We start from the raw sequence: 17,012 nt of genomic DNA on the forward strand, positions 1-17,012 counted from the left end.
TGGCTCCTTGGCACTGCCTGCCTGCTCTGGGAAGAGCCCAGCTCAGCCCACACTGTGGGAGCAAGAACCACTGCCACCTCATCCCCTCAAGCCCTGGGAGCCACTTGCTACCGCAGTGTGGTGTCCCCAGCCCCAGTAGCCACTCACCAGTGCCATGTGGTATCTATGGCCACAGCCCTGAGAGCTGCTTTCTACCACAGCATGCTGTCAGCAGCCCCTTGCCCTGGAAAGCTGATTGACCCCATGGCACAGCGCTGACAGACCCAGGGAGGGTTGTGCCACAGTTTGGGCCAGGCCCAGGCAGCCACAAGTACCCCTGACTTGGCACTCACACTGCTGCTGCTGGGTGACACAGCTGCCAGCCCAGCTAGGCGCTGGGCTGGGCTGGGTTGTCAGCAGAGGCACAGGATAGGTTGGTTATCAGTGCAGACGCAGACGCAGGCATGGGACAGGTTCTCTGCACAGACTCAGCTGTTTTCTGAGCCCAAGCAAGTGCTTGCCTGGCACTTGCTGCAGCTCATGTCTCTGACTGAGATATCCCTGCAGCTCAGCCTGCCCTGGCTCCCAACACCCACCCAGGTACCTCACAGTCTTTCTGCATGTCCCCTTGGGTCACCCCATGAGGCCCCCAGGGCCGAAGCTGCCAGCAGGTGCCCCACATGCACTTGCCCTTCAACCTGGGAGGTGTTACCAGCCCCTGCCCTACTTGGCCCAGCCCAGGTGCTGCTGCAGCCCCTGGCCCCACTGCCTGTGCCCACCACAACCACCTCTCCTGCACCCAGAGGTGACAGCAAAGCCCCATGCAAGCATGGTCTGGCCTCTGAGGCTCCTGCTTGTCCCTCCCCTGAAGGCTGGGGTTGCCACCTGAGCAAAGGGTACCCACCAGCCTGGACAGTAAGATGGAGGGTTTACTGTAAAGTTCCACAAGTGTCCTTCCATCACCAGCCTGTGATGCTGTCCTGGGCCCTGCTCCCAGCCCCAAGCAGGACAGCTGCTCACTGGCCGCCTCCTTTGGTGACAGGGCTCGCTCGGGCTGTTGCAGGCACCCAGGCAGGGTCGAGCTCAGCGGGGGTCTCCGAGGGTGGCCCGAAGCCACTGCAGGACATCCGCCAGGCCGGTGCCGTCACGGGCGCTGGTCTCCAGCATCGTGATGGGCTGTGTGGCACAGGAGATGATATCCTGCATGCGGAACAACGACTTCATCTCCACCAGTGACATGTAGCAGGGCAGGTCACTGCAGCCAGAAAGAGGAGGGGGCTGTGTTAGCCCACTCAACAGCTCACTTGACTGGCCCAGCCCCCAGCTTGGGCGCCCCCACAAGCGCAGCCAGCCCACAGGATGCAGCAAAGTGCGGCTGCTGACCCCCAGGACACATCGGGCTTCCTCAGGCGACACCTGATGGAAGGCACATGGGAGCCACTGCAGGCCCTCAGCATGCCCCCACACACTCCCACCCTTCAGGCTGATCCCCCTCCTCACATCTTATTGAAGATGACCAGCACAGGCACGGAGGCAAGCTGCTCTGCAGAGAGGATGGACAGCAGCTGGACACAGGATGAGGAGACCTGGGTGGGATTGGCAGCATCGACCACAAACTGGAGAAGGGAAAGCAGCAGTGTGGGTGTGCCCGAGGGTATCCCTGTGCCAGATCAGGGCACAGAGGAGGGAAATCACACAATCGGCAAAATCAAGGGGCCCGACTCCCCACAGCAGACTGGGGCCCAGCACCGACCCCTGGCTATGGAATGCTCTTCTCCCTGCGTCCATGTTTCCCTGGCTGGGTCCATCCCTCGGGGCCATGGCTCAGGACGGGGTCCCTGCCCACCACCACTGCCCTGCCGGTGTGGAGTCCCGGTGCCGCCGCTGCTGCTCACCAGGAGAGCGCTGCACTCGCTGTAGTAGCTGGGCCAGATGGGTCCCATACAGCCGCCCAGCTCCCGGACCGTCACCTTCCGTGGCAGCCGCAGGTCAGTCAGGTTGGTGCCCACCTGCCGGGACAGGCAACTCGGTTGGGCGGCAGCCACACTTGCACACCAGAGCCTCTCGGCTGCACCGGGACTACCGGCCAGCTCACGGTCCCCGCCGGGCCCTGCCTACCGTAGGCAGAGTAGCCGGGGGCTCGCCCAGCTCTGACGTCCCCTCCTCGGCGCTCAGCTGTGCGGCAGAGTTAAGGACACGATGACGGCTGGGAAGGGGATGAGGACACGGTCCACCCGGGACCCCTGCCCCGCCGGGACCCCCCGCACCCCTCGGTATTCCCCGGCATCCCCCGTTCCTGCCGGATATGGCGGAGCCGCCTGGCCAGCAGGCTCTTGCCGCCGCCCACCGCCCCCAGCAGCAGGCACGTGGGCCCAGGCCGCGCCGTTCCCTCCATCCCACCACGCCGGAAGGAGCCCCGCCCCGCCGGAAGGAGCCCCGCCCGTACCGGAAGCCGGAAGCGGAAGGGCCCGCGGAGGGGCGGTGGGGCAGGCCAGGCTGCCGGTGGCAGGGGGACACCGACACTGGCACTATGGGGCGCGGTGGCGGCACCTTCGAGCGGCTCCTCGGTACCTGCCACGGCCTCCTCTCGGCGGGTGGGGCGGGGCGGGGCGGGACGGGAGCCGGGCCGGAGGACGGGCCTCTCCCGGGCCGCGGCCTCGGGAGCCGGGTGGGTCCGGGGCCGCCGCCAGGCATCGCGATGCCCGAGCTGGGGCCGAGGCTCGGTGCTGCCCGCCCGGTCGGGCGGTGTCGGCTCCGCGGCCCGCAGGAAGGGGTGCGTTGGGGCCGAGGTTACCGAACGCCCTGGGGCGGCTGAAGGGGAAAAGCCGGCGCATTCCGGGAAAAATGAGGATTTTTGCCATCCGGTGCTCGGGTCTGGACATCGCCAGCGGGCGGGGGAACTTCCCTGCGATCATGGAGCAGAGCTGAGATAAACAGAACTGCTTAAAGTGGCCTAATAGGCTTATTCTTTGCAGATAAGGCTACAAGTCAGCTCCTGCTGGAGACGGATTGGGAATCCATCCTGCAGATCTGCGACATGATCCGACAGGGAGATACCCAGTAAGTGCTCTTTGGCTTTTGGATGTGCTATAAGCATAGCTCTCCTCACTTTTGCGAGGTGAAGCATGAGGGTCTCAGACCTGTCAGCCTGTGATAGCACTCATCTTGTTATCCCCTGTCAGAAGAGTGTTGGAAGAGTGGTGCAGTATGGCCTGAGATGTTGATGTGCTTCCTTGACCTCAGGAGTTGAAGGTTACCTCTGGCCTGAAATCCTCAGAGAAACTCAAGCTTGACTGTGCTTATTCTTTCTCTTCCCAGTTTGCCTTAGGGGGAATCACAAAGACCATAAGCTTGCTGCAGCCTTGCATTAGGGTGCAGGTTAGCAGGTTATGAGCAGCAGGTGGCATATCCCCTCAGATTCTTGATTACCTGAGGATGTGTAATCTCTTTTCTTACTCAGAGCAAAATACGCCGTCAACGCTATCAAGAAGAAAGTAAATGACAAGAATCCCCATGTGGCACTCTACGCACTGGAGGTAATGTCAGCCCAAACTGCGAGCGCCACAGGGGCCTGGCTCGCAGGCCAGGGAACCTCCCACCTTTTATAAGCCCTCCTGGGATGTGCAATCTGTGCAGTGTTCCCTGCCCAGGGAGCGGTGGAGTCACGGCTTGGAGTTTGCCTTCTCCTGGCTCTAACACAGGGGTTTCATGACTGATGGGCAGGCTGTGTTTTTGTTCTTTAATTCCATCTTGGAGTTAGAAACAGACAGAGATGGAATTTGAGACGCTGTCCCTGGGGGTCTGTCTCTAAATAGCAGAGGTACAAAGGCTGCCGTGCAGTTGAAGCATAGCTCGCTCTCCAGCATGGTGGCGTGGATTCCTCCAGCTTGACTGACACCACTCTAATGCGAGTCATTGCTTAAATAGTGCCTCTGTCTTGGTGTGCTGGCTCCAGCAACCTGTAAGGTGTGCTGGGACTCATTGCAGGCCACTGAGAAGGACAAAAGCAGCAGGCTGATATTGTTCTTTGCCCTTGCAGGTCATGGAGTCAGTGGTTAAAAACTGTGGCCAAACAGTCCATGATGAGGTGGCTAATAAACAGACTATGGAGGAACTGAAGGAAATACTCAAGGTAAATGCATGGTGTTTTTCTGCTGGTTTTGAATGAGCTTGGAAGAGAAGCAACAGAAGGAGAAAACATGTGCATCCTTTCTTTTATTCCCTTGTGTAAGGAACAGAAGGGAAACTGCTTGGAAATGCATTTCAGAAAAGAGCAAACTGTATTGTGTGACGTGAAGGGATGAGTGTAGGGAGCTAAGGAGTTCCTGCTAGGGAGAGAAGATGTTGTGAGAGCAAAGGTAATGTTTGGCTGCTCCATGAAGTGTGGTAGCAATACGCTGCAGAGGGCTAGAACACTTCATGGTAAATGCTCCAACGCTGTGCTTGGCTTGAGGCAGCCAAGGAAAACAGAGGTGATGGTCTAGCAGTTGCACCAAGGACCTGAGCAGTGAAGTGAGTTCCCTCCCGTGTATGAGGTACACAGGAACGTAAGCAGCAAAGTGAAAACTGGCAGAAGCTTCCTCTTTATCAAAGTGGTTTCATTAGCCTGTGAAATTGCCGAAGGAGCTTTGCAGGATCTAGACCTGCCTGTCTTTACTGACAAGCTATCACTTCCCATTTTGATGTAACGAGATGCCTGCAGGAGCGCCGTGTGTCCTCGGACTGGAGACTTCCACAAGTGAAGTGGAAATGAGAACTTCTGTCTCCAGCTCCCAGCCCCACAACAGCAATGTCCAGGCAAGAGCTTGTTAGAGTAGTGCTGTTCCTTCTTTACAGCCTCCGTCTTCTGCCAGAAATAGATGACCAGATGACCCAGATATTTGGTGAATGAGCTGTGCAATTCCCATCATCTCACATGGTGTAGTGGGGTGTCTCTCTCCTGTCACCTTCCTGTTAGGGCTGACTCAGTCTCCATGCAGGATCTTCCACTTAGATAGGAATGCTGCCGCAATGTGGTGGCCAGGTATAGTAGGGCAGCTGCTCCGAGTGTGGAGATCAGATCAAGAGATTTTGTGGTTCTCTCCAGTCCTTGTCTGCCTTGGTAGTTTCATAACTGCTGTAGACCCATTCTTCTCCTATGCTTGGAACTTTACTGCTTGTGAATGCCCAATGCTGGTAAAATAGTCTCAATTCTGACGAGGTTCAAGGCTGTGACATTTGTGGAATGCAGGATTTTGCCAAATCTTTTAGAAGTTTGGAGCTCCAGGAATTGTCAGTAGGTCACCATGTGGGCTGAGCTCTTGGCTGAAATAAGAGCTTGACAATGCTCCTCCACTCCCCAGGGGATTTCTGGAGCAGCCGGTCATGTGAATGTGCAATGACTTGGTCAGCTGATGACAGGGCTGCTCTCAGAGACTGGCTGGGATAGGAACAGGCTTGCCAAGTTTCCTCCAGCTCCTTGAACTCTGATACAACCGCCCCTGCCTCCAAAGGGCAGGCTTCCCAGCTGTTCTTACCGCTTCACATCCTGAGGTAGCTTTGGGTATTCCTGGGCAGGAGCCTCAGGGCTGGAAGTGCTGACAGCTTGACACCAACACCCTCCAGCTGTAGCTGTGAGCTTGTGGTGCCCTGTCAGCACTCGGGTGAGGCGGGCTGTGCTGCTCTGCCCAGCTGGGTAGCTGTAGGTCCCGCAATTTTCCGAGTGCAGAATGAGCAACTCTTGCGAGACAGTGGGCAGGCCAGTGCTTGTGTCTGCCGTGGGGAGCAACTGTGTGAGTCTCTATGGGTATCTTCTCAAAGCATCATAACCACACCCCTTCTCAAGTTGGCCCGTGCTGCTCTGACGGACGTTTTCTTGTTCATATTGGATTGGGGAAGTGGGGAAGCTGAAGAAGTATGTAGTCCTTGCTGTGAATCACCTTTATCACGGCTTTCTGACAGCTCTTGCCTTGCATAAGTACTCTAAAATCTGTCTTCCCATGAATGGTATTTCTGGCTGCTCTTCTGGGGGATTCATGCCATCCTTTGGGTTTCAGGGTCTTTTTCTGATTTTTTTTCCCCCGCCCTCTTCCCTTTCTGTGCAGAGGCAAGTGGAGACAAGTGTCCGCAGTAAGATCCTGTACCTTATCCAGGCCTGGGCTCACGCCTTCCGGAACGAGCCCAAGTACAAGGTGGTGCAGGACACCTACCAGATAATGAAGGTTGAAGGTGAGGACCCTGTGGGTGAAGGTGGGTGAACAGCTGGCCCAGCAGCTCTGCTCTGGGGGAGCACTGCAGGAAAAGGAATGGGTGTCAGAAGCTTGTCTGGTGTTAGCAAAATCTGGGTTTGCAATACTGGAGTTTTTTCTTGGTGCCCGATACCCAACGAACCGCTTGGAGTGACTGAATCCCACTGCAGAGAGGACAGCACCATCATCCCAGGATTGGGGGCTGCCTTGCTCTGGGCCTCCAGCTCAGCTAGCAGCTAGGGGTTGGCAGTAAGACCTGAAAAGCAGGAGCTGTGAATGTTCTTCAGGAAACTGGTGGCAAGTCAGCATGTCCCCTGGGATGGGATTTACAGTGGGCTGGTTCCTTCCTCCCAGGCTTTCATTAATACCTCCAGGATGGGTCCAGGCTCCTGCTTCCTGGCAGGGTGTCAGTATGGCACTTTCTTGTCCCAGGCATGGCACCGTTCCCTGTGAGGGAAGGGACACACTGCCGTCTCTGCCACTTTCTGTGCACCAGAACCTCTACGGGCAGTGGCAAAGCCTGGAGGTCCCAATCCTGCACCAGTGTTGCCATAGTCTTGCCATTCAAGGGGTGAGACTCAAAGCCCTGTCTGCCCACACAGTGGGCCTTCCCCCCCCAACCCCATGCTGAGTGCAAGGTCTTGAGAAATAAGTCTTATTCAGGGGACCCTGATGTCCCTTACAGGTGTGTAAGGGAAACGAACAGGGGACTGTCCTGTGCATTCGAGAGCGTGGCTGGGAGCCCAGTACCCCACAGACAGCAGCAAGTGCTGTGTAGTATTGCCCTCTGGCCTCCTGTGGGAGGAAGATTGCTGTTAGTTGTGTTAGAGTAAGATAATGGTCAGGGCAGGTGTGCTAAGCTGGATCTGATGTGTGGCTGAGACCTACAGCATGAGGCTGTAGGCACCACGGCCTCCCTGTGCAGAGGAGCCCTTTCACAACGTGACTGTTGCTTCTCCTGCAGGTCACGTGTTCCCCGAGTTCAAAGAGAGCGATGCCATGTTTGCTGCAGAAAGGGTGAGCTCTGCTGGTGGGGAGGGAGTTGGCACTGCGGGACAGACCTTGCTCTCCTGCACCCTTCCTACTAAACGTTCAGTTCTTGCATTCCTCCATTTCACATAGATTAGAGACCTTGCTGGGTGCATACTGCTCCCAGCTGTCACGCAGGCAGTTCTGGGGTGGAGTACAGCAATTTAGCCTAAAATGACTGGACAGGGAGTTAGTCTCATCTCACCCTACTCGGTGGCCTTCCAGCAGCATGGCAGTCTGAACATGGCAGCAGGGCATTGCTAAAGCAACTGCTGTGCAGACACCTTCCTAGAAAATATTTTGCTGACTGGGAAAGCATCGCAGTTTCTAGTAACATGAGAAGAGATAAATTGTGGGGATTAATATTTCCTGGTGAGCTGCAAATGCTTCCAGTGTCCCCCATTCATGAGAGCAACTTGCTTAGCTGTAGGAGCTCCTGAAAGGCCCTGTGGAGACACCCTTTGAGGCCCCCCTGCCCTCCTCACGCAAGTTTCCTTAACCCTGACAGGCTCCTGACTGGGTCGATGCTGAGGAGTGTCACAGATGTCGAGTGCAGTTTGGCGTTGTGACACGGAAGGTGGGTGCAGCTCCTGCCTCTCTGGGTTCCCTGGTCCTGCACAGCCCTCCGGGACTTGCAGGATTTCCTGAGCCTGCGTGGAAGTGTGTCAGGGCCAGACCGCGTTCCTTGGCCACCAGCAGGGAAGTGCCAGGAGTGTCTGAGTGATGTTGTCTAATGGTGAAGTAGTATCTTGCTACTGCACTGATGTCTCCCATCCTTTGCAGCATCATTGCAGGGCCTGCGGCCAGATCTTCTGCGGCAAATGCTCCTCCAAGTATTCCACCATCCCCAAGTTTGGGATTGAGAAGGAAGTGAGAGTCTGTGAACCCTGTTACGAGCATCTCAACAAGTCAGTACCCTTTGTGGTGTGTTTCTTTGCCTGCAACAGCTGGGTCTGTGAGGGGAGAAACTTAGCGTGGAGCCACCTTTCCATGGACCAGAGCGAGGGTTTCCCAAGCTGTGCAGGCTGGGCTGGGTTTCCTTCCTTCCTGAGAACGGGGTTTACAGCTGTAGTGTTATGCAGAGCTGGGGCGACAGTGCAGAGGAAGGAGCATTCAGTCTGCACTGTCACCTCTTTCTGACTACAGGAAAGCTGAGGGTAAAGCTGCTGCCACCTCCGAACTGCCCCCCGAGTACCTGACCAGCCCTCTCTCTCAGCAGTCCCAGGTGAGCGGCTGCCCTGTAGGTGATCTAGTGACGCTGACCTGCTTGTTTATCCCTTTACTGACCACCCCCCATCTTTCCACTTGCAGCTGCCTCCAAAGCGTGACGAGACGGCTCTGCAAGAGGAGGAGGAGCTCCAGCTAGCTATTGCCTTGTCTCAGTCAGAGGCTGAGGAGAAGGAGAGAATGGTTTGTGCCCTGCTTGGCATCTGGGAGTGGTTGTTGCTGTACAGCCCAGATGTGCTGGGCATCTCCTAGCTGTGCAGTAACAGATCTCTGGGCATGTCCTGGTGTGAGCAAGTCGCAGGGTCTGTGGAATGAGAGGGTAAAAGCGGAGCCAGGCACAGGCTGTGTTGCAGTCCCAAATCTTGGAAGCAGGCTGTGCCCAAGCTGCAAGCCCTGGGCTGTGCTGGCCTGTGGGAATTGTACAAAGCGCGAAGCTGGGTCTGCTGGCTATGCCTGGCCATCACTCAGAACCTCACCTACCCAGCGCGCCCATTCTGTTGCTGGTTGGGTGATTTGGAGGCGTCTGCACAGTCCCTGAGTTGACTGATTTTTCTCTTTTGCAGAGGCAGAAAACAACCTACTCCATGTACCCAAAGGCTGAGCCCACACCCGTCACCTCATCAGCCCCCCCAGTCAGCACGCTGTATTCCCCACCTGTGGTATGTTCATGGGAGCCCCTGGACATGAAGTGGCTGGATGCAGGCCGTTTCCCTAGCCCAAGCCTGCACTGCTTGGGTCAGATTTAATCCATGTTCTGAAAGAAAAGATTTGCCCCATTCAATCCCTTGCTCTTTCACAGCACTGCTGTGTTTTCAGCAAGAGGGTCTGTACTCAGCTGACATTTAGGTGCTTCCCCTGCTTCCAGTAGCTGCAGCATGTGTCTGGCTGAAGGACACAGCTGTCCCCTTCCAGTCTCTTGCTGGTGCTCGGCCGTGGTGGTTGTGCATGGCCAGGTCCGAGCAGGATGTCTGGGAGCTGTGGATCTCCAGTTTCTCTCAACCTGATTTCCCTGTTTATCTCTTTCCAGAATTCCTCTGCTCCCTTGGCTGAGGACATTGACCCGGAGGTAAGGATCCAGGCCTTACCTAGTCCACGGCACATGCTTGCTCCCATTGGGGCTGCGATGCTCATCTTCCTTCTCTTTCTGACAGCTGGCTCGGTACCTGAACCGCAACTACTGGGAGAAGAAACAAGAGGAAGTTCGCAAAAGCCCCACCCCGTCAGCACCTCTGTCCCTCACAGAGCCAGCTGCTCAGCCTGGGGAAGCCCACCCTGCCCCGCTTGGTGTTGTTGAGGTAAGAGGGGGGCCTGGACCTGTGTCCAGCAGCTTCTGAGGGGTGTGGAGTGCCCAACTCCTGTGTTCAGGCCAGTCACGCAGCCCTGCAGGCTTACTGCTGCCTTTCAGCACAGGAGAGTTGAGGCTGACTAGCTGCCCTGTTCTTCCAGCAGCAGTACCAGAACGGCGAGTCTGAGGAGAACCACGAGCAGTTCCTGAAGGCGCTGCAGAACGCGGTCACCACGTTTGTCAACCGCATGAAGAGCAACCACATGCGGGGCCGCAGCATCACCAATGACTCTGCTGTATTGTCCCTTTTCCAGTCCATCAACAACATGCACCCCCAGCTGCTGGAGCTGCTCAACCAGCTGGATGAGCGCAGGCGTACGTGAGAGCTGCTCAGCCAGGAGCATGGGGGGGCATCCTGGGGAGGAGTGGATGGCTGCCAGGGCTTCCCCCAGTGCCGGATTTCGGCATTCCCATGACACAGCCTCTCTGGGGAGAAGCCAGTGCAGTGTGCAGGGGTGGTCCGAGTGCTCTTCCCTCAGGGGTGAGGCCATCTCTTCCCTCCCCAGTGTACTACGAAGGCCTGCAGGACAAACTGGCCCAGATCAGGGATGCACGTGGGGCTCTGAACGCCCTGCGGGAGGAACATCGGGAGAAGCTGCGCCGTGCAGCGGAGGAGGCAGAGCGTCAGCGCCAGATACAGCTGGCCCAGAAGCTGGAGATCATGAGGCAGAAGAAGCAGGTGAGGCAAGGAAGTGTTTCCAGGGTATTCAGGGCTGCGTCCGCCAGCAGGTCTGCCTACACCTTGGGTCAGCCCGGGGCTGGCAGGGCTGGCTGCCCTGGCAGGAGGGGATGCCGTGGCGTCCTGTCTTCTAGCCGTCACAGCCCTGTTCCCACAGGAGTACCTGGAGATGCAGCGTCAGTTGGCCATCCAGCGACTGCAGGAACAGGAGAAGGAGAGGCAGATGCGCCTGGAACAGCAGAAGCAGACCATCCAGATGAGAGCCCAGATGCCTGCCTTCTCACTACCTTACGCCCAAGTACGATTGCTGGGCCAGAGACGCTCCTGCCAGGTGCCAGAGGACACAGCCTAAAGCTTGCTTTTCTTCCTTCAACAGCTCCAGGCCATGCCCGCAGGCAGTGGGGTGATCTACCAGCCCTCAGGGCCCACCAGCTTCCCTGGCACCTTCAGTCCAGCTGGCTCTGTGGAGGGCTCTCCCATGCACAGCGTATACATGAACCAGGCAGCACAAGGGGGCACAGGGCCGTACACCACGATACCCGTCACAGGGACAGGTATGTCAGCGAGCTGATCCCATGTGGTAGGAGGCTGATCTGTAAGATGGTTGCTTCAACCTCTGCCCTCTCCACCCCAGATCCCAGCATGGTGAACGCCTACATGTACCAGCCGGGGGCAGGCAGCGGGCAGGCAGCTCAGCAGGGGCAGGCGGTGCCCACCACCACCCCAGCGTACTCGTCCTACCAGCCAACTCCAACACAGGGCTACCAGGCAAGTGAGGGTGGCCTCTCCAGGCCGTAGCAGAGCAGCTTGTGGCCAGATGGGGTGAGGACCGGGACGTTCTGCAGGGCTGGTGCAATTCATCCTGTCTCAGTGACAGGATCTCTGTGTGTGAGGGAGAAGTGGCTGATTGGTCCCAGGTCTTTGGATCTGCTGCTGATTTTGGGTTGGGGTCAGAGCCAGTTCTGGGCTCCCCATGGCACAGAGGTAGGACACCCTGGTTTCAGTGGAGTGGGAGGGCAGTGCTGGTCCTGGGGCATTGGTCTGAGCTGAGTGGTCACTGCCTGCAGCACCTCTCACCAGCCTCTCCTCCCCAGAGCGCAGTCTCACAGTCGCAGAGCATCCCGGCCATCTCTCAGGCCCCCCAGTCGGGCGCTATGGGCTACATGGGCAGCCAGTCGGTCTCCATGGGGTACCAGCCCTATGGCATGCAGGTGAGCACTCCCTGCCACGCCGGCCCCTCGGCCATGGCGGGGGAACAAGGTCGGGTGGTCTGCAGCCCACAGAGCCTTCCTGTGCCTGCACTGGCAGGGAAGGGGGAGGCCTGGCAGAGGCTGTCAGCCTTCACCTCTGCCTTGCGGGCGCCGCATGTCCCCCAGCACCAATGACAGCCTCTCCCTTGCTCCTGCAGGGCCTCATGTCCGCCCTGCCAGGCCAGGAAGCTGCACTGAGCAGCCTGCCAGCCCAGCAGTCCTACCTGCCCGGGCAGCAGCCCCTCTACCAGCAGGTGAGTGCTGCCAGACGCGGGAGGGGAGGTTGGGGTCCCAGAGGGGTGCGGTCGCTAACAAAGCCACCTCATCCATTCCAGATGGCACCTGCTGCAGGCCCCCCCCAGCAGCAGCAACAGCCCCAGCCGGCGCCCGCACCCGTGCAGCAGCCCCAGGGCAGCAGTGAGGCGCAGCTCATCTCGTTTGACTGATCTCTGCCGCAGGGAGCGGCAGGGGATCCCGTGTAACACTACTCCGCGTCTGGAATCACTCGTGTACTTCAACTGCTCATTCCGCCCTCAGCCCCCTCTGCATCTGCCCCCGGCCTGGGGTGGACATGGGACCACGGGCTCCCAGCATCGGCTCTGAGGACCCAGCAGCGGGAGAGCTGACTTCCGCCCTGCTCCCGGGGCCGCCGTTCAACCTCGCCGCGCCCCGGTGCCTTCCCATCCCTCGGGGCCGCCCGGGAGCTCGGCCTGCGGCTCCCTGGGCTTGGCCAGGCCTGGTTGTGGTTCAGCCATTCCCCGCCTCGGGCACCGCGCTGTCCGGCGTTAGCTTCGCCTCGTCCCGCCCCCGCCGCGCCCCGTTCCCCGCCACGGCCCTCTCCCCTCCCGGTGCCCCTCAGCGGGTCGGGCCTGTCCCCGTCCCCACGGCACAGCCGGTGGCTCATCGCGGGGGAAACCGAGCGCGAATGGTAATAATAATAATAAATAGTTCGGAACGAGCTGCGGCCTGGTGTGCTGGGGCAGCGGCGCGCTCGGGCACCGCGCCTGCCCCACCGGGGCTTACCGGAGCTAGCGAGTCCCGGCGGACCGGGCGCCTAGAGCGGTCGCACCGTGCTGCCTCGCCCCCACCATCGAGACGAGGCGCCGGAACCTAGAGCGGCCTAGCGCGGCGCGGGGGCCGCCGGGACCATCGAGCGCGGGTGGCAGAGCGCCGCCGTGTCCTTTGCGGCCGCCATGCTGCCCGCCGCCCGCGCGCTGCCGCCGCGCTTGTCCCGCCGCCCGCCGCCGGCCTGGCGCTGGGGCTCGGCCGGGCCGCCCGCCGCCGGCCTGCGGGCGCTGGCTACGGGCCGTGTACAGCGCTCGGAGGCGCTGGCCGGGGCGCCGCTGGACACGGCCGCCAAGGAGTACTCGCCCAAGGTGCGGCAGTTGGTGCGGGACATCGCGGGGCTGACGCTGCTGGAGGTGGCCGACCTCAACGCGCTCCTCAAGGTGGGTGGCGAGGCCCGGCCTGACCCGGCCCCGGGTCATCTCGGCTTGGGCCGGCTCATCTGGGCCCGGACCGGTCCGGTGTCCATACGCCGCCTCACCGGCTGCCGGTACCGCTGCTCTTCCCGCAGGAGACGCTGAAGATCCCAGACGTGGGGGTGATGCCGGCGGCAGCGGCTGCCTCTCTCCTGCCCTCCCAGGGGGCTTCGCAGGTACCGGGATCTCCGGGGTGGGGAGGGGCGGGAGTTGGGCCCCGGGGGGCCTCCATGTTGGCCTCGCGGGTCCCCATGCCTGGGGGGGACGGGGAGGAGGGGAAGGAGGAGGAGGAGGAGGAGGGCTTTTTGGCCTGGCTGGTTGTCTTACACTGAGCTCTTGCTGCTTCCAGGAGCAGGAGGAGGACGTCCCGCTCAAGAAAGAGAAAACACATTTCACCGTCCGGCTGACAGAGCTGAAACCTGCTGATAAGGTGAAGCTGATCAAGGAGGTGAAGAACTTTGTGCCTGGAGTGAACCTCGTGCAGGTGAGGAGAGGGCTGCCCAAGGCTCCGGCTGCCCTGCTGTGTTGCCCCCAAGCCCAGATGGGCCTCAGCACTTTACAAGCAGTGGCCTCAGTTCTCTGTTCAAAAGGGAGCCTGGATTTCTGTGTTTAGAGGAACACTCTGCCTGTGTGCATGCCTCAGTGCAATGATGTGGACGAGGTGTAGAGCAGGAGTCAGTTGCATCTCTTTGGCGTTTTTTAGAGAAGGCTGTTCCCTCCCAGCTCTGCTGTGTGGTGAGCAACTGAGCCCCTTGCAGAAGGAGTGGAAGAAGGAGGCTCAGAGCAAGGGCCTCAAAGTCCTCTGTACCAGCCTCAGCTTTTCCAACTCTAAGGGCTGCTTAGAGTTGCTGCGGGCATTCCTGCAGCCAGGATTCCTCCCTGCAGCTGGGTTTGGCTTGCCTTCCCTAAAGTTTTTTGCTTTTTCAAGGCCAATATATTTCTGAATTTAGATGAGCCTCTCTAATTCACACATCCTGCAATCCCTGCTTCCAGTCCTTTTCAGAGCTCTTGTTTTTGTAGGGGATGCTGTCTCCTTTTTTCTCAGGGCAGACGGGCCTTTCACAGTCCTATGCAGCATCTGAGCTCATGCCCTTGAGCAATGATGTTTACTCAGAACAAAGAATGGGTGATACTGCTACTACTCTAGAGGCATTTAATGTGCTTCTGTTCTCCACTGGATGATGCTTTCTTATCTTGGGGATAATAGTAGTGCATTCTGTTTATCCAGTTGCATGGAAGAACTGTTGAGCATTGTAAAATCTGCTCTTATTTGTAGCCCGGGGTAGGGGTTGCAGGATATCCTGCAGGGGTTCCAGGATTTGCAGAATATAATCTGACCCATCTATATTTGATACATTGCAAAGCAAACAGTTCAATAACAGAGAGACTCTGGTGGCAGAGACGTGTGAGTTCCATTGACCCACTGGGATAATAAACTATCAGTTACTTATCCATTGTCAGTTACAAGCAAACATTAAAATACCAAAACCCTGTAACGGACATGATCAGTGGATAACTAAAAGCTGTCTAGAGCAGTAATGCTAAATCAACTTGGCTTAGCATGTGGAACCTGTCGAACAAGCTGGTTACAGTTCCAATGCAGGTACAAGGTTGGTAGATGCAGGCTATTGCAAGTAAACTTTGTCAAGTGTGACTTACCCGAGCTGGTATTTTGGTTAAAACACACACACACAAACCAAACTGCTACTGATGGTTGGTTCTGTCTACAGAGGTTGTATTCAAAGTGTGGCTGATACATTTTTACTGTAAGTTTTTTTGCCATCCAATTGAGGCGTTTTTAATGAGATTTGCAGGGAATCTATTCTTGGCCTGCAAGGCTGTTAATGGTTTGGAAGAAAGCATTTGGACATTGGGTGCTGGTGTGACTCAAACAGGTCAGCCGTACAGAAACACCCACTTGATGAGACAGGCACGTTGTCAGCGCAGGCTGGGCCTGAGTCCTTTTGCGCCTCTGAAAGCGTGTTCAGAGCCAGCCCAACAGACCCTTACCTCGTGCCTTCACCAGCCCTGGGCTGGCATTCTCAGATGTTCCGGCTGGGATTGGAAATGCATTGCCTGTCTGCCCCTTGGCTGTTATTGTGCAGGTCCAGCTTGGCTCGGGCCCTGCTCTTCCTCCTGCTGGGAGCTCTGAACAGTTGCTTCCTTAGTCTGAGGCTGCTTCAAAACAGAAGTTAAGCATTAGTGAGCAAGGATCTTAAATTAATAACCTTGATTATGTTGCCTGTCCTCATCACAGCAGGCCAGAACAGGCTCCTTCCCAGATACTGTCCTGGGCTCTGGTGAGCGAAGGCACACCTGCCCTGCCAAGCTTTACCTGCACAGCTACACTGTCTCAGCCCTAGCAAAAAAAGCATTTTCTGGCACCACAGAAAAGTCATGACTGCGCCCAACGTGAATTAAAACAAAAACCCCTTCTTTCTGTCAGCAAAGGTCAATCTGTTGGGTGCTAAATACCTGCAGTGCCAGGCGGCAGAGGGCTGGCAGTGGCTTTCCACCATAGGAACCTCCCAGGCTTTTTTTTAAGGAGCCAAATATATTTGTTGGTGCTCCTTGGCGTAAGAGCAAGAGCATCTAACTGCAGCAGGGACTTATCTTCCTGGGCTCCCTCCCTTTCTCCACAACAGTACTGGAAGAAGTCCCTTTAAATTAGTTCAACAGCTTTCCAGCTTGCCCTAAATATTGCAGTAATGTATAGTACTAGTAGTTTGTGTAAAAAGTCCTGAAGCTATGAAGATTGTGTTGTCGAGCATCGTCTGTACTGGAACTCTTTTTTTACCCAGTACAGCAGATTCCTGCGCTGTCATGTACAAACCCCGATACGGCCTCTCCTCCCCGCTGGCAGAAATATGTGAACCAAAACGTTTGCACTGGAAAAAGTCGACACAATGTGGGCCAGCAGCTGCCTTGGCAGGATGCTGTGTGGTGGCTCCGTGCATCTCGAGCACCTTCTCAGAGCAGGGCTGCACCTCTGAAGGGACCGTGCACGTGGTGGGAGGAATTTACAGGCAATTACTCGCTGAAAAAGGTCTTCTAGGGCTATAGTGGACATCACTTGCAGTCAGTTTTAGATGTCTTCCAGCAGGATGTGCTGTAGTCAAGTAAAAATCTTGGGTTTTAGACCAGTCAGTGAGTTTCCCTGGTCTGCTTATGCAGAGGTCAGGCTCATGGCTCTAAATCTGTTAATCCGGTTAGTGAAAGCCAGTTTACAAGTCTCGTACTTTGTCCCTTCTGCAGGCAAAGAAGCTGGTGGAGTCCCTTCCTCAGGAGATCAAGGCTAACGCCTCCAAGGAGGAAGCAGAGAAGATCAAAGCAGCGCTGGAGGCAGCAGGAGGGACTGTGGTTCTGGAATAGGCGGCCCCGTCTCACCACAGAGACTGGTGCAACGGCAGCCTTCCCTGCTGCTGCCTGCCCGGGCACTGGCTGCTGCCCAAGCCGGGGTCCAGACGTTTCTGAGTGCGAGACGTCCCCTAGCTGTGCGGTGGGAATGTTCTCTCGAAGCGATCCGGTGTGAGAACGCTGTTTGGTTTGGCGGGGCTGCTGTCTAGTTCTGGCATCGCAATGAACTCTCAACCTTCATAAATGTCCAAAAAAAACCCACAACCTGTAAAATGGTTAATCTCTCAAAAGTCATTCCTGCGTGATTGTCCCCTGGGCTCTGCGTGTGCACCCCAGTACCGGTGCTGCCTATCCCTGCTGCAGCTCCCTCCTCAAGCTGCTTTTTGGTGCTGCTGCCTCTGCAGGGAGGGTTTGACCTCCCTGTTAATTATTGAACAT

At 57.3% G+C, this 17,012-nt stretch overlaps 3 protein-coding genes across 5 annotated transcripts; 2 read left to right on the forward strand and 1 right to left on the reverse strand.

The window, feature by feature from the left end:
* Nucleotides 1–888: 888 nt before the first annotated feature.
* ARL16 (ADP ribosylation factor like GTPase 16) lies at nt 889–2,407 on the reverse strand. 2 transcript variants are annotated; one of them, XM_064467235.1, is made up of 5 exons: nt 2,280–2,407; nt 2,098–2,248; nt 1,875–1,988; nt 1,480–1,595; nt 889–1,234 (listed from the first exon to the last, which is right to left on the reverse strand). In XM_064467235.1, exons 1-5 carry the CDS (start codon nt 2,372–2,374, stop codon nt 1,063–1,065), a joined length of 648 nt encoding a protein of 215 aa, XP_064323305.1. In that variant the 5' UTR covers nt 2,375–2,407; the 3' UTR covers nt 889–1,062. The 2 variants fall into 2 exon arrangements, with proteins under 2 accessions (XP_064323305.1, XP_064323304.1); XM_064467234.1 differs by lacking the exon at nt 2,280–2,407 and having other exon boundaries at nt 2,098–2,181.
* Nucleotides 2,391–12,694, forward strand: HGS (hepatocyte growth factor-regulated tyrosine kinase substrate). 2 transcript variants are annotated; one of them, XM_064467166.1, is made up of 21 exons: nt 2,391–2,546; nt 2,955–3,039; nt 3,440–3,515; nt 4,019–4,111; nt 6,063–6,186; nt 7,171–7,223; nt 7,744–7,812; nt 8,019–8,143; nt 8,382–8,460; nt 8,547–8,645; nt 9,026–9,121; nt 9,490–9,528; nt 9,614–9,757; nt 9,909–10,122; nt 10,314–10,486; nt 10,644–10,784; nt 10,863–11,040; nt 11,121–11,254; nt 11,581–11,697; nt 11,895–11,990; nt 12,072–12,694. In XM_064467166.1, exons 1-21 carry the CDS (start codon nt 2,510–2,512, stop codon nt 12,180–12,182), a joined length of 2,283 nt encoding a protein of 760 aa, XP_064323236.1. In that variant the 5' UTR covers nt 2,391–2,509; the 3' UTR covers nt 12,183–12,694. The 2 variants fall into 2 exon arrangements, with proteins under 2 accessions (XP_064323236.1, XP_064323237.1); XM_064467167.1 differs by having other exon boundaries at nt 9,912–10,122.
* A 191-nt stretch (nt 12,695–12,885) lies between these two features.
* MRPL12 (mitochondrial ribosomal protein L12) lies at nt 12,886–16,849 on the forward strand. Its single transcript, XM_064467228.1, has 4 exons — nt 12,886–13,184; nt 13,313–13,393; nt 13,567–13,701; nt 16,473–16,849. Exons 1-4 carry the CDS (start codon nt 12,930–12,932, stop codon nt 16,587–16,589), a joined length of 588 nt encoding a protein of 195 aa, XP_064323298.1. The 5' UTR covers nt 12,886–12,929; the 3' UTR covers nt 16,590–16,849.
* Nucleotides 16,850–17,012: the final 163 nt, after the last annotated feature.

The sequence above is a fragment of the Phalacrocorax carbo genome, chromosome 16 (assembly GCF_963921805.1).
Source record: "Phalacrocorax carbo chromosome 16, bPhaCar2.1, whole genome shotgun sequence".
NCBI classification, from domain to species: Eukaryota; Metazoa; Chordata; class Aves; order Suliformes; family Phalacrocoracidae; genus Phalacrocorax; species Phalacrocorax carbo.